Source organism: Pteropus medius, unplaced genomic scaffold (genome assembly GCF_902729225.1).
Source record: "Pteropus medius unplaced genomic scaffold, Ma_sr-lr_union100, whole genome shotgun sequence".
NCBI classification, from domain to species: Eukaryota; Metazoa; Chordata; class Mammalia; order Chiroptera; family Pteropodidae; genus Pteropus; species Pteropus medius.
The window spans coordinates 9,506,573-9,523,227 of record NW_024353517.1 but is presented as its reverse complement, the minus strand read 5'-3'; the positions used below and the strand labels follow the sequence as shown (position 1 = coordinate 9,523,227).

At 33.8% G+C, this 16,655-nt stretch overlaps 1 protein-coding gene across 1 annotated transcript in view; it reads right to left on the bottom strand.

The window, feature by feature from the left end:
* OPA1 (OPA1 mitochondrial dynamin like GTPase) overlaps positions 1–16,655 on the bottom strand; it is an 81,972-nt gene that overhangs the window by 61,187 nt on the left and 4,130 nt on the right. The window contains 6 exon segments of the mRNA XM_039850778.1: positions 7,075–7,142; positions 7,822–7,875; positions 8,372–8,479; positions 10,461–10,557; positions 11,198–11,484; positions 11,487–11,512. Coding sequence (XP_039706712.1) covers positions 7,075–7,142; positions 7,822–7,875; positions 8,372–8,479; positions 10,461–10,557; positions 11,198–11,484; positions 11,487–11,512 — 640 coding nt within the window.

The window sequence follows — 16,655 nt, the reverse complement described above, 5'->3', positions numbered from 1 at the left end:
AATAAGTAGTTTGATTGAATATTCACCTTCTATAAACTGTTTTGACATTATAAAAATAGCCTCAGAATATAACCCCAGAACATATCAATTACTAAAGCAAAAGCACCATAAAAGAACATAATTAAGATACTGAGATAATATAATTATTATTAAAATTAAAAATAAAACAAAATCTAGTTTGGACTATACACAAAATGATCATCACTTCTCTGTTTAAAATTCATTCCATTTAATAGTCATGAAATATTAATCTGGTGTGGTTTTTATCACAATGTACTCACACATGACACGATACTAAAAAGATCATTTTCTGTACATTATTTTTAATTGCTGCCCTATTTGTTAATTAATCTCGAGAAATGTGGGAGAAAAGCCGCAAGGTTAATATTTTTTCAATTAGAAACCCTAAAAATATTAAGTTACAATGAATAAGGTCACTATTTAATTTGCATAAGAAGTGTTCTGGGTGAACATGCGATTAGTATTTACCAGATTATAAAAATAAAAAGTTAGGAAAACTAATACTCATTAAAATAATCTAAATTAGGAGTTTCAGATAGCTTCAGAGCTTTTTAAAATAACTGTCCAAAATATCTTATTTTGTATAATACAATTAGAAAGTCTCTTAAAATACTGGTTATCTTTACAGTCAAATTTTAATTAGTAGACTCACCCAGTAAACTTAGTTTACTTCATGTAACCCAAAGACTTATATAAATAAAAAGGTTTATTTGTTTTTTTGTTTTTTAAAGTAAATACAAATGGAAAAGTATTTTAAATTAAGGGAAAGAGTTAGCATATAATTTTGGGGATTTTTGTTTTGTTTGATTCTTAATTGTAACATAAGAGGCTATAATCATCACCAACAATAATGAAACTAGCTGACTTACTATAAATCAAAGGATGAAACTAGTGGATATTTCTGTATGACAAGTAAGAGAACATCAAAGTTGCAAATAACATAACCGAAATTTCAACAATGGTTTCCAAATTCAAAAAAATATATCTTTATAAAGGCCTTGCCTTTGAAAATATATCTTTTAAATACTTTTATAGTCATTGATAAGTCTATCAAAGAAAGAAAATGCCAACTCACTACTCTCATCATTCCCATTATTTTTCGGTCACGTTTTTCATCAAGCAGAAAGATCCAACTTATTTTTATTCTAAATCCAACTTATTCATTTAGTCACTTATCACAGTTACTTCTTCTAATCATCCTAGTGTTTAGATTTCTCAAAACAGTTCCCTTTTAAAGAAGAGAATTCCCATGTTGGCTTATGCTTTAATTAACATACCAACCAGTATTCTAATTTATAAAATGCCAAAGCAGTGAGAAAATATTCCACATTTCTTAACTGTGTTGGTCTATCAGGCGCATGATTCTTTTTTTATTTATAGCTTAAAAACCCCTCCCTAATCCGTTGTTTGTATCTATATATAAATTGTATGGTAAACACTCTAATATCTATGACAAGAAAACACCCTCTTTCTAGTGACACCTCACTTTCCTTCCAAGTCTGTTATTTAAGAGAAAATATTTTAAGAGAACATATTTGAAATGAACTGTTATCTCCTGAAAAAGTGTTGGAAGAAAACAAGAATTAGATATAGAAAAAGTTACTTACACTATACTACACAACTAAATTAGGATGCTACCCTTATCCAATTTTAGGCATTAAATCTCACCCTAACTACTTATTGATAGGCTATATAGCTTCTAAGTTAAGGCCAAGGAGAATAAGGAAGGGTATAAATGTGTGTACTTACTGTGCAAAATATACTCTTTAAATAAACAAAATACAGTTTTTCCAACAAATATTTCCCAAGCTCAGACATTTTTTCTCTCAAGAACACATATTTTTAAATATGTATTACATATAATTGTTATTAATAAGTTGTTATAAACAATTACAGATGATATACTTTCAAAATATCTTCTAGCTATTGCCAGTTTGATACTGCAACCCTCATAGTCTCATATTTCATATACAGTGTTCACAGTTTTAAAAAACATTATGTCAGAATAAGTCAGTGATAACTCCAGAAACCAAAATATCAACTAGAAATGCTGCAAAAACCTAAAAGCTGATGAGTTTGGTAGAAAAAAATTTAAATAATCTTGAAATTATAAGTCATTTATATGTGAGTACATTTAAAATATATTTTAACAGTATTTTAAAAATCTATAGCAGAGCAAGGCCCATATCCTGTTTGTTTTTATACCTAGCACCTAGAATAATGCCTGACATAGTTAGATGTGTTAGAGCCAGAACCTAGAGTAGGGCTTGACACGTCTATTGATTGAATGAATCAAATTGCGCCCTACTTTTACCTAGTAATACACAGTTTCTAGCATGAAATCCGAAACAGATTTCCTAAAAAATGCTTATTCTGTAGATAAGCTATACATCAACCCTATAACCCATTCTTCCATTTTCACAATCTCCAGAACAGACTCCATAGAAATTAAGAAAGAGGGAGGAAATTAGTCAAATAATGTTCATATGCTGTTAACTCATACACTAATTCAATGGTAAGATAATAATAATCATAGTCATCATCATCATTCAGTAGCCAATATTTACTTAGTTTTATTATGTGCCAGATTTTGTATGAAAGGGCTTTACATAATCCTCACTATAACTTTCCCCCTTTTACAGAAGAGGAGACCAGAAACTCAGAGAAGCAAGGAACTTGTCCAAGGTCATTCAGCTTAGAAAGTATGAAAGGCAGGATCTGACTGCAGGCCGTGTGCCTACAAAGTTTGCACCTGATACCGTCCTGTTAGCACTCAATATTTTCAAAGTACCTTTGACCCTTCAGGTTCAATCTACATTTAAAAGATTATAATGTTACAATACTTTGAAAAGCATATTTAAATAACCCTTTAAGAGAAGGAGTACCAAACTATGATGGGCTTGCTGAGTAACCCAGAAACCTTAGGGCCTGCAAACCTAAAATATTTGCTATTTGGTCCTTTAAGAAAAATTTGCCAACTCCTGCTATATTAGTTTAATAAGTAACTTGGGTCCAAAAGAGCTTTGTGAAAGTGAAGACATCTTTCTCTTCCCATTTAAAAAATATTTCTAGCCATTAAACTACTTTTCATGTTTGAATAATTCTGCTATTTAACTAGCTAAAAAGAACTATTTTCTATTTTTTTTCTTTCCCAGTAATAGGTAACTCTGTTCATAATATTTATAATGAGCTGAAAATGTGTATTATTGGTTATCAGAAGGAAATGTGCCTTTCTACTTGGATAAACTTGCCCCAATTCACAAATACCATATCCTATTTTACCATTTGGACAATTTCCACAAATAATAATTTTAAGAGAGAAATAGATTAGTCTGTTACCAGTAGTATTATCAATATTACAATTTCTACCAATCCTTTGTTCTAAATTTCCTATAAAGTGTGTATACACAGTATACACTTATTTAATGTTTTTTAAATTACATAAATGTGCAGTGTGCTTATTATTAAAGAAATAAGATTGCCTGTTTTACCACTCCATTTTTCATCATGCACATCTTTGCTGCTTTTCTTCCTCTGATCCCTCTGCTTCCCATCTACTACACTCCAGTACACAAGTGATCTGGCTTCCTGGCTAAGAATCTAACGAAGTGTAAGTTGCTAGTTGTTAGCTGCTCAGGCAACTTAAGTTTCCTGAATCTGTGGTTACCTGATTGATGGTAGTAACTGGGAAAATTTTATTTTGCCACAGTTACTACAATATTTCTTAGATGAGGAATCCCACAAATATAAATTGTACTTAGGCAAAAGTGCTTCATTACAATTCAGAATACCAGATACATGTACTACCTTCACTTTCTTGTTCTACTCAATATTTGCTAAATATCGAAGGCCAAGAGAAATTCACAGGTAATCAGAGCAAAAAGACATGTTATATAAAATCTCTGGGCCCACTCTTGTTAGCATCGAGTTTATTTGTTTTAAATTAGCCTCTCTTCTACGGGGTTAAATCAACTAACTAATTTTGCTAAGAGTTCGGCACTACCCTAGAAGCTCTGAGAACAGAGATTCTACGGTACAAATATTCCACTGAACAGTAAGAATGCAAAACAAAGTAAATAGCGTTTCATACGGCAAGTGTTTTAAATGTTAAAAAGTATACTTAATGGAACTAAAATGGTTATAGAAGACTTAATGAAGGTGACTATTGAGCTGGGCTTTAAGGATAAGTGGAAATTAGGCAGCGGAAAGGAAAGAAAGCTATTTCAGTTGGGAGGTACAACATAAGCCACACAAAAGTAACATGTAAAAAGGAAAGCAGTAATGTATTACTATTTAGCAATTATATTTAAAACAGTAATACCACTTTCCATAATTTAGGCTTTATAAGGTCCTTCGAATATTTTCTATAAATTATAAATGTGCTTGTAACCTTCAGAATCACTATATTCCTTATTTCTATGACATGTTTATGACTAATCAGAAACACAATGCACAGACAATAAAATGTCTCATTAGCAAAATAATTTTCACGAGAACACAACAATCTTACTGAATCTAAAAAAGGAGATACACTAAGTAGTCTTGTCACTATATATATGTTATGATCAATATACAGAAATCTACTGATTTACAAATCAGATGAGTCCATTAATACATTAAAATAGCTCACCACTCAGATTTCCAGTTTGTCTTCTGGTAATTCTAAAGGTCTCTAGGTCTCAAAAATATTATTCAGTTTACACCAAAGGTTCTTTCTCTTATCTTTTTCTCCAGTGTATACATTTTAAAATTTTTGATTAACAAAAAGCATTTATTAAAAAGTGGTTTCAGTATTTTTCCATTTTTTAATTATCGAAGATACACATCAGAACTTTTAATCAACATAACATATATAACTACTGCCCGCAAACTGAATGGATACATAAATCCAGGCAAAATCAAAGAAACTTGATGTTTAGTTAGCCCATATATCGTTATATGGAAAGACATGCTTTTTGTAGACTTTTTGAAGACCTCCATTACAATTTTCCAGAACACCTAAATGTCTATAGTGAACCCAGACTGGAAACCACGGGTAATCACTTCATCATGTTGTTCATTCTGTCTGACTCAAGTCAAACAATCTGACATCTGTGTTCCCTCAACTCCCCGTCTCTTTCACTTCAGCTGATTTTGAAAGGTCCTAACTGTTCCTCTACTTGCCAGCACTTCTCCAGATGTGTTCTCCTATTAGAAAGCACAAATCTTTTTTTTAGTTCTAGTTGTAGAAATGTTTTTAATTTATTACATTTTTAAAAAAAATTTGATTCACATTTACTTTTACATTTCTAGAGTTGAGTCAGAAACTCAAGTACAAACCAGACAACCATGAAGCGAAGGCATGACTGCTTCAAATCCTGGATACCATTTTAAATCTGGGGTTGTGTGTGAGACACCAGACTGAACAAATCAAAAAGGTATCAGCTAAACTCTAAATGCTATCCTACCACCTCTGATCATTGCCCAAATTTTCAAACTTGATGTTTTAGAGTAATTTCAAAAAGGTTAGGGCTATGCTAAGGTCTCTCCTTCCATGCTTACATTAAATTGTCAATTTGAAGAAGTCTCTTAAAAATTAGTTTTTCTACATCTTGTCTGAAGGGTTCATTATTCTCAAGTATTATACGTAACAGTCAAGCCTTGAAAATATAATGTTGCATATTAATAGAATTAAAACCACTAGTCGAGGCTGGAAATGCTTTTTCTGTATAGTAAATTTTATAAAAGCATTTGCTACAATTTGATTTAGCATGTAAGGAGAGCAGCTAAATAACAACTCTTAGTATTTACAACAAATAGTTGGAAATAGTAAGTTTCGAGTTTTTTAATGGGCAAGATAATTACCAAAAATTTAAAAAAAAAAAAAGTTAAAAGGGCATTTATTTTCAAACAAGCAAAGGAGTAAATTTATAAAATAAAACAACACATGTGCTTTCATGTCTACAGTATAAAATTAAATCTATAAACATAATTAAATTTCTAGAGATCTATTCTCTTGCTTTTTCTACATTGTAGAGCTCCTGATCATTTACTGACTATTCATTTATCGCCTTAGTAGTATTTTATGGGCATTATCTGAGTCAGGCCCTGAAATAGGTTTCCCATTCACCAAAGCAATCCTAGGCCATATCAGAGAAAAACAAAGATGCAGACCTCCCTTAACTGATCTAGGCAACAAGAAATCTTGTCACTTGAAAACTCACTACCACATCTGTAACGGAGGTTCCTTCTCCCCAGTTACATTAGCTCCTCCGTATATAATAAGTCTACACGCATTAAGGATCAAGGTCTTGGGCTTAAAAGAAGCTGTGCATGATAGGCTAACTTCTATTCAAATTTTTTAATTTTCAAGGAATCATTTATCTTACCAATTCTAAAAGATTAAAAAAGACTAAGGAACTATCAAGTTAACATATGAATATATAGAGCAATGTATTTGTTATTCTACATAAGCAATTTTCCTAAAACTTTCATACGTATTTTGTTAATCCATGTGTTGAAATTGACAAACCCTAAATAACCCCATAATCGTGTTGACTATCTATGTAATAGAATCAATTTATCCCCTAATAATCTGCTTCCAATTTCCTTAATATTTCCCTTAAGTGTATGCCATGAAACATTGGTCCCTAAAAGATATTTCATAAAAAAGGGTTCTGTTGCTAAATAAATCTGGAAAACCTTGTATACCCTGACTTTTCCTGGAGCTTCCCAATGCACATGAGTACATTTAGGTCTGAGAAATCCCAGGGAAAAGAAACCTGCTTGTTTTATTTATACCAGCTTTTCCCACACATATTTAACAACAAATTCCTTAGTTGGGGACAAACTCTTGAAACTAATACTTCACAGAACATATTTGAAAGGAATGGGTTTCTCCAATTCTATTGCGAAAACTTCTGTATAGTACCTTGCATTTTGTACCAAGATTAGTAACAATACTCAGGTGTTTTATATTTGGTCCGCAGATGCTGCCATTTTCAATTCTTCCATGTAGGTAAAAACACTTTAAATCATTCAAGACTACCTATGTGAAGAATTCCTTGTTCTTACCTTTCTATAATGCTTGTCACTTTCAGATCCACGATCTGTTGCTCTAAATGCAGTTTCTCCAGATGAACCTTAAAGATAAATGTAGAGTCCTTTAAATTCTCCGGTGATGTCAATAATCTAAATTCCAAATTATATTTAATCAATTAAAAGGCTAATGGATTTTTTGAGCAAGTATTACTTTTTGGAACACTATTCTTATTTTAAGGAACATACTGGTAACCTATGCAAAATGTTTTAAAAAAATTATAGCATGTTTAACCTATTTTTTAAAATATCACTAAAAATTACAATAAAAAATAAGATAATCTTTGATAAGAATTATTTTACATGAAAGTACTTACAATCTGGCCATATACCACTGCCATAACAGACTATTTATAGTAAAAAAATAAATTTAAATTTTAAAATGTCAACTATGACAGGACAGATGAGACAAACTAAAATTACTTTTCATTTCAATTATCAAAAACAGATCAATTTCAAGAAAATATTCTGGTAAAGCAAACTTTCTTTTTAATAATTTTAATCTTATAATACATATATATATTTAGGAATTTTAGTTTTACCACAAAATAATTATTTTATTATTTCCACCTAAAGGAGAATGAATTTGCCCAATATGGTTCTGAGGTTTTAAAATTCAGCATAAGCAGCATTGTAAATTTGGTCTGCAATTTTATTTGCAACTAGTTTATTAGAAGCATTTAAAAGGCATGTTAAGGTCAGCAGAAATGTCTGTTTACACACCTAACAAGAGAAGTAGGTCAGAAGCTCCTATGACTTCACTAACCAATTTGTGACCTGTGAAAAATCAGCAAAAGGGGAAATAGAAATGTAAAACTTAACAAGAATGAGCAAACAAAGATGTCTGAGATCTCGATGTATATCATGAAAGGGCAGTAATTGGGCAAATACACCATGATTAACTTTAGTAAATTCTACTCATTATGCTCCATATTAAATTTGTTTTAAAATCACCAAATTAGCTCTAACCAATTATGAAAAGCAAACACATAGGAAGTCTCATCTACTCGTCAAGAACAAGCGATATTTTTTCCCTGATTGACTAAAAACTAGCTTGTTTAAGTTCTTGCAAACTTTGATTCTGTTGGGCTAAACAAAAATCAAAATCACTGCGCAACCTAACTTTGTGTTTACCTTTTTTCAAAAACCTGTTTTTCATTTGTACTAAATGCTTTCATTTAAAAGACAGGAATAAACAAATAAATGCATGTAATTATTTTTCCTCTATGGCTCCTGACATTTTAAATGAGATCAAATATAGGTCCTTCCTTACCTGTGGTGAAAAAGTCCTTCAGTAAGCTGAGGCTTTCAACAATCTTGTCAAAGTCGGGTGCCAACTTTGCAAGGTCCTCTGAATTAGGAAGAGCTTTTCTAATTTTCTCTGGAGAAGACAAAAACAAAATCTCAAAATAAGAATTTGACTATTAAAACATCAATAAAATTTAAATTTAAGTCACGTTTAAATTTAAATCAAAATATTTTTTTCCATTTCTCCCTATTATAACTATCGGACACAATGTTACTGTGATAGTATTCTACAAGCCATGAAATTTTTTAAAGACTTACCAAAACCATGGCTTAGATGGAGATCTTCGATTTTTAAGTTAAATGCCTTAAGAAAGAAGCACTGTATTAACAATGTTAACACTGGATTGGAATCAGAAACACTTTTTGGGAGAAAGTAACAGCATGGAGGCAAAGAATCAAAGAAAAAAGAGAAAAACATCTCTTACAGCACCTGGCCTAACTCAAAAAAGTTATCACATCTCAGTTTAAATTTAAGGACAGAACTCCATTACTTTTCTCCCCCATTTTATAGTCCCTAAAAAGAGTCACATCTCTTACCAATTGGAAATAACTAAGAGCCCCAGGCAAGCTTGTATTTTATTTAAGCTAGCTTTAGTTATAAAATAGTCAAGCATTGATTTTTGTTTAAGAACATTCAACAATTTTGTCCAAGTCTGGTACAACTTCCCAGGGTCTTATGAATTAGAAAGGGCTTTTCTCTGAAGACTGAAACATATAAATAGTCTCAGAATAAGAACATGTGTCAGCTATTATTCTAAGAGCTATAAAAGTATTAATTTGCTTAAGCTTCAGAGCAAGTCTACAAAACAGCTATCATTGACTCCATTTTACAGATGAATTGGGGCACAGAGGTTATGTAACTGGATCCAAGTGCACAGCAAAGAAGTAAGGGAGTCAGAGTTTAAACCTAGGAGTCTAGGTGTAGAATCTAGGTCTCTGACACCAAATTGTCAAATGTATCAAATTAAAAAGCTCTGCTTATGAATATTAAAAAAATAATTTGAAAAAGTAGTTTTCCTTCAAATACCTTTGTCAACACAGCGCAGTTTTAAGAAAGTACTATTAGTAAGTGCATGTAGAGATTAATTCCACCCCCATATACACCTAAGCTAAGAAATTTGTCTTAAAAAGGAGGCTGAGGAAAATAATTTCATCCAAAAAAAATTTTTTAAGATCTCCATGACTTACTGCCAATCACAGTTATCAAATATAATTTCTTTTTCCTCACCTACTATTATTAGAAAAGGGGGAGTCTATGGCCATGCTACCCTAAACAAGCCTGATCCCGTCTGATCTCGGAAGCTAAGCAGGGTTGAGACTGGTTAGTACTTGGATGGGAGAGCACCTAGGAAGACCAGGTACTGTAAGTATGAAAAATAAAAAATAAAAAAAATAAGGGATTGTAAACTGACAAGGTCCTTGCAATCTGTGAGGTCAACCAAGGGTTGCCTCACCTAAAAATAAATGAATGAATGAATGAATGAATGAATGAATAAATAAATAAATAGAAAAGGGGGGACAGTGGCTGATAATATGAAGAAGTTACTCTGGACACTAGCAGACTTTTAAGGAACCTGGTTGCAAAATATAGAGGTAATCAAGGTATCCAATCAAAACTAGCTAGTTAGGTGGGTCATGGTCTATCTGTTCGAGATAACATACAACACTGAAAATGATGTCTGGGAAGGCTGCCTGGCAACATGAAAAACACTGACAAAGTGTGTGACGCAGCAAAAGATAAGATATCAAAGTGTATGTACACTACGATTATACAATTTCTTTTTAAAAAGGAAACTAAAATATTAACCACATACAAAGAACAGGTACAATTAAAAGAAAATGCTCCATAAAGACAGTGGCAGCTATGTTAAAGTGATGGGCTAGTGGATACTTTTTTCTCTTATTATAATTTTTTCTTTGATGTTCTTATTATTTTTATCATTAAAATAAAACTGCTATACATTAAACTCATGAGTTAGAAAATTATCTGAACACAAGTTATTTTTCCTAAAGATACTACAAAAAAACAGTATTTTAATATTGATGATACAAACCAAAATCGACATATTCATCGATCTCCCACACAATGTCAGGCACAATCCATTTATAGTCACTGAGGTCTGGTATCATATCTTTCCACTGATCAAAAGTCTAAAAGATAAGAAAGTATGCCAATCAAATGCCCTGAATGACATATAAAAATATAAAAAACTATTTTATTTAATTAAAACAATCTAAACTACTAAAGTGATATATTTATGTTCAAACTTTTAGAAAAGAAAGTGGCCTCAACTCTTAAAAAATAAATTAGCATGCAAACATATAAAAATGTAAATGTTCTTTTATTGAATATGAAAACTGTAAAAATTCAAAATATATTAAACAAGTTTCATGATTTGGCTTTAAACAATACTGTGGAATAGAAGACAGACCAGGAGTCAAGACACCCTGCCTCTGGTCCCACCCAGGAAGTGGTTGTACAAATAGGCCACTTAACTTTCTTATCAGTGCTACCAAAGGAGAAAATTGAAAAATCAAATGAAAGTGTTCTCACTCCCAGCACAGTATTCCTTCCACGAGGCCATATTTATCTCTTATAATAATAACCAAGATTCAAAGGCATTTTCTTATTACTATTCATACCATTAAAACAATCTAGAATATAGAAGAGACACAATAAATGTTTAAACATCCAATTATGTTTTATTGCACCAAAGAAAGTTATTTATGCTATAAAACTTAAAATAATCATGCAGAATAACTAGAAAGGCAGTAGGAAAGTTAAACTCACCTTTTTGGCTGTATAACCACCTCCAACAGCAGATCCCAGTACAAGATAACGAAGTTTTAAGAGTCTTGCAGCTAATCTTGCTGGCCAAAAATTCCTGCGAGGCTGGTAGCCATATTTAATTGGGGAAAGTTTCAATTTACGTAAAGGAAGGTTAGTTAGAGAGGAGAACTGCTGAAATGATGTCCTGAATTGGGGTCTTTGAAGCTTTAGGGTAGGATGATGTGAATAAATACTTCGTGAAACCAGATGCAGTTTTTGTAGTGGTAAGCTTCCTTTTATTCCAGACTACATTTCACTAGGGACTGGCAGACCTCACTGAAAGAAAAATGGGTATGGGAGAAAGATCAGACAAGGTACCAACACATAAAGGAAATGAAACAAAGTGAACAATATACAAAAGGGAAAACACACAGGCGTGTACATATGGCCAACCACACTATGTCATACAATAGTTCACATTTACTAATCATTTGCTAGGTGCCAGGCAGCGATGTAGCATGTGCTATCTCAATGAACCCTGCTAATAATCCTATGATAATTTTACAAACGAGGAAAAGGTGGCACATAAATTGAAGCAACTTGCCTAAGTGCACACTGATATAAGGAGTAAAGGTGGTTTCAAACTCAGGCTGTGAGACTCCAGAGCCCGTCCTCTAATTTACGATATGTGGGCTACAATCTTGGTCCAAGGAATTGCAACAGAAAAGAAATAAGGTGAGGACTTACTTTATCAATGCTATTCACTGTAAGTAAAAGTTGAAAACAATGCATGCAAACTTTTGCTTTCAAGCACAGAAACTCCAGCAGCTTAAAACAGCTATTCTTTGCCCTCTCATCTGTCTCACAATTGCGAGATAGCCAGGGATGAAAATTAAGAAAAAATCATTAACACCTCAGGCACCTGGATCCCCAGAAAAAACCTAAAAGAGAAGAGAATCTGAACATACATGTTACTGTCTGAGCTCTCTTTTTCTCTTTCCTGGCAGACAATGGAAGTTAAACACCAACAATCACATGCCTGATTATTTATCTTATTCAACACACATTCATGGTGCTTACTATGAACCAGGACCAGTTTTAAGTAGTTTTAAAATATTAATTCATTTAATTACATGGGACTAGAAACTTAAGAAAAAGGAATCAAGGAAGATACAAACAATTTGTGAAGGACGGCGGGGTAAAAGGAGTATCAAAATGCCAGGCATTGTGCTAGATGTATTCACAAAGGCGACTTTACCTCTCAGAAAACCCAGTAAAGTAAGCAAATTTTACCAATTTGCTTTTTTAAACTGTCTTGCCTAAGGTAGAATGACGAGTAAATGGTGGAAGAGGGATTGAAATTTAATTCAGTCTAACAATAAAGCCCTAATTCTTTCCACAAAAGACACTAGTGGGTAAGAGTGTGGAAAACAGTGGATATGCAAACAGGTGACATTCTAGAGCACCTGTCACCTGCTCTGGAACACTAAGGATGACACTGGGCCTTGCTTTAAGACTCTTTAGAAACACTACAACTTTGGAAACCTGAGGGAAATAGGATTTAATAGTAGGAGAAAATATACATTGTGGGTTTAGGCACACTGCTCATTTTTAATTCTACATGTAAAGGATACTTCTAGTCATAATTTCCTTTTAGAAGTTGCTAAACATTCTGTACACTTTTTTAAAGCTTTGACTCCAAGATAAATCATAATTTTACCTATCTTATAAAAAGTTCTATCTTCTTTTATTAACCAAGAAATTAAATTCTTCTGACCTCAAACTCAGCATATATAAAAAGCAAAGTCCACATTTTAGCTTCAAAACTGACTCTGCTCCAGCAACTATACACACATGAAAATTAATAACATGTCAAGGGTGCCAGAGACAGTCAAGTGGTATAAGAGTTCACAAGAAAGTGAGTAATCCCTAAGGATTGAGGTCAGTGAAAATTTCCAAGTAAAACTTAATTTTGTGGGAAGAGTCAAAAATGGGGCAAGAAATCTACATGGGGGAAGGGTACAGAGGTAGGACAATGAAATGACAAGAGACCTGATAAGCTAGCAAAGAAGGTTCATCGTGGAAGGTGAAATTGGAGAGGTAGTCTAAAAACAAATTACAGAGCCAGTTAACATCAGGCTGAGTTTCAATTTTATTTTGTAGGGAGCCACTGGAAGTTTCCGAATAGAATAATATGAATCGTAATTTAAAAAGATATTAAAGGCAATGTTAAAGCCTAATCTCCAATTTGATAGTATTTTGAGGTGGGGTCTTTGAGGGGTAATTGGGTTTGTACATGTCATGAGAATAGAGACTTCATGACGGGATCAGTGTCCTTTTAAGGGGATCAAGGGCACTGAACTCTTTCTCCCCACCATGGGAGGACACAGTGAGAAGATGGCCGTCTAAGAACCAGGAGGCAGGCCTTCACCAGACACCAAATCTGCCAGTGCTTTGATCTTGGACTTCTCAGCTTCCTGAACTGTGAACAATAAATGTTTGTTGTTTAAGCCACTCAGTATGTGGTAATTTGTTATGCCGCCCGGAATCACAAAGCCACAATGTTAGATCAGGAGACAGGTAAGTTAATCAAAAGAGGAGAAAAAAGGTGATCTTATTTCAGTTGCCCAGATATGAGAAGAAACTAAAGTGAGCTGGCAGCAGTGAGATAGGGAAGGGAGAGGTAGATACTGGAATGACAGACTAGACATAGGAGGAGGGAAAAGGGTAAATAACAACCATAATGTTTTACCTGAGACAACTAAAGTTATCACTTAAAGATATAAAAAACCTCAAGAGATTAATCAACTGTGGGAACAGCTCATAGTTCCATAACATTTAGCTCAAACTTCTTTCAACTCTATCCCTACATCCACCTGTTTTTTTTTTTTAATTTTATTATTAGTTTCAAGTATACAGTACATTGGTTAGACATTTATATAGTTTATAAATGATCCCCCTAATTGCTCTTTCTCTCCTCTGGCTCTCCACCTAGTCATTATATTAATGCTAACTGCATTCCCTATGCTGTGCTCCCCCTCCCAGTGTCCATCAGCTACTAATTTGTACTTCTTTAACCCTTCACCCCTTTCTCCCAGACAACCAAACCCTCTCCCCTCTGGCCATCACCAGATTGTCCTCTACATTTATGAGTCTGTTTTTGATCAGTTTGTTCTTTTTGTTCTTTAGATTCCACATATAAGTGAAATCACATGGTATTTATATTTCTCTGTCTGACTTATTTCACTCAGCATAATAAACTGTAGGTCCATCCATGTTGTTGAGAATGGTAGGATTTCATTTTTTTAATGGCTGAGTAATATTCCATTGTATATATGAACCATAACTTCTTTACCCAATCATTCGTTGATGGGCATTTAGGTTACTTCCATATCTTGGCTATTGTATATTGTGCCGCCATGAACATATGGGTGCATAGATCTTTATGAACTACTGCTTAAGCCTTTTGAGTTGGATAAACTTTGGTTCCAATCATGGTTTCATTGCTTACAAGTTGGACAATCAAACACAAATTATCAATTTACCAAAGCCTCAGGTTTTCAGTCTGTTAAATTGAAATAATAGTTATATCAGAGTAACATTCAGTAATCACCAATTCAAGTATCTTATTCTGACCACAATCCGCTTTCACTATAACAATCTTTGACACTATTGGGACACCCAAGTCACTGAGACTTCTATCTTCTTACCTATTAATTTCCTTTGAATCCCCTAGTTCATCATAGTTTCAATAACTATTTTGCAAATACTCTGGACTCCCTTGCCCTCTGACTTTTTGTGTCACTTGACTGGCAAAACAGAAATCCTGGATGAACCTTATCATCACATTTCTCCCTGCCTGCACCAGGGGAATGAAGCACTACTGAAGAAAATCACACCTACTGGACAGACAGCTCACTAGGCCCTCAAGACTGCCTGCAATCTTACTTCATTTCTTTCAATCATTTCTTCTACTCTAAGACTATTTCAGATATTTTCCACTCCCCTCTAACCTCCCACATCTGCCCATACTTGTTCCAACTCTCAGTGGATGACCTTGTCCCCTACTTCATGGAGAAGACAGAAGCCATCAGAGGGAAACATGCTGTTTACCTACAGCACCTATACCTATTCTTCTAGGTGTCCCTTTGCCCCAGGACCCGTGTAACATTACAGCAAGGGATCTTGTTTGGAATTCTGTTTTCTTCTGCCTTTTCAGGAATCACAAGTCAAGTCTCTCTCATCTTAAAGGTGAGAAGAAAAAAAGACCACACTTCCCTTCTCTAGCTACCACATTAAAAGCCAAACCAATCTGATTTCCATTTGTATCAGTTCAGTGAAACAGCTCTTACTGAGTGAGCCAAAAGCTTTCTAAAGAGCATTTGGTTTTTCAATTCTCATTTTAACTCTCTCAGTAATATCTGACAATGTTCGTCAAAGCTTAGCTTTAGATCTAAACCCACTTCTCTTCTCACTGCTTATGTTCTTCCTAGGCAATCTTATCCATCTACATACCCATGTTTCTCAAATTTATGTCTAATACAAATATTTAAGTTCCAGATCCTGGTGTCCAACTGCCTACTTAACATTACCACTTACATAGCAAAAAATTACTTCATATTCAAGATGTCCAAAACCTTGATATTTCTCCTTCTCCTTTCCCCTAAATCCTGATCCTCCTCTTCAGTACTCCCTATCTTAGAAAACGGCATAAGCACCTATCCAGTTACATAATCCACATACCTGGGGGTCATTCCTGATACTTCCCTTACCCTCGAATTCTGTTCATTCTACTCCAACACAGATTTCAAATCTTCTACTTCTCCCATCTTCACCACCACCATTCCTTACCTGGGCGGCTACAACAGTCTGTACCAAGGTGTTCTCTACAGCACAACCAGAGCACTCTTCTGAAATGTAAATCTGATCACAGTTACTCACTTGCATAAATCGTTTATATGTCTCCCCCTATGAAATCCAAACTCCTGGCCTATAAAGCCCTCCAAGGTCTGGTTCCTGCCTTGCTCCCTCTCAAACTAGACGAGTTTGCATCTAGTTCCTTGACAGTGCCATACTCCTTCCCACCTCAGGACTTTCTCAGACAAATTCTTCTACCTTCTTAACTCCTATTACTCCAGTTAATTCCTGTCACAACTGGTTTCACCTCAAGCATTCCCTCCTCTTCTTGAAACTTCGTTCTCATTCAAGTCTCCCTGCTACAGTTTTTGGCTCCCATTATTTTTTCTTCAGTGCTTATAAAATACGTATTACATAATAGTGTATTTATTGGATTAATATTTCTCTCTACTGATAAAATGCAATCTTTTATCAGTAGAGGCCAGGGTCCTGTTTTGCTTACTATTGTATTTCTAAAGCCTTAGCCCAAAGCCTCGCAAATAACTGACACTCAATAAATTGCTGAATGAATGTATGCTATTGGGAGAATTAAAGAGCAAAATTTAAAAAAAAAAAAAAAAAA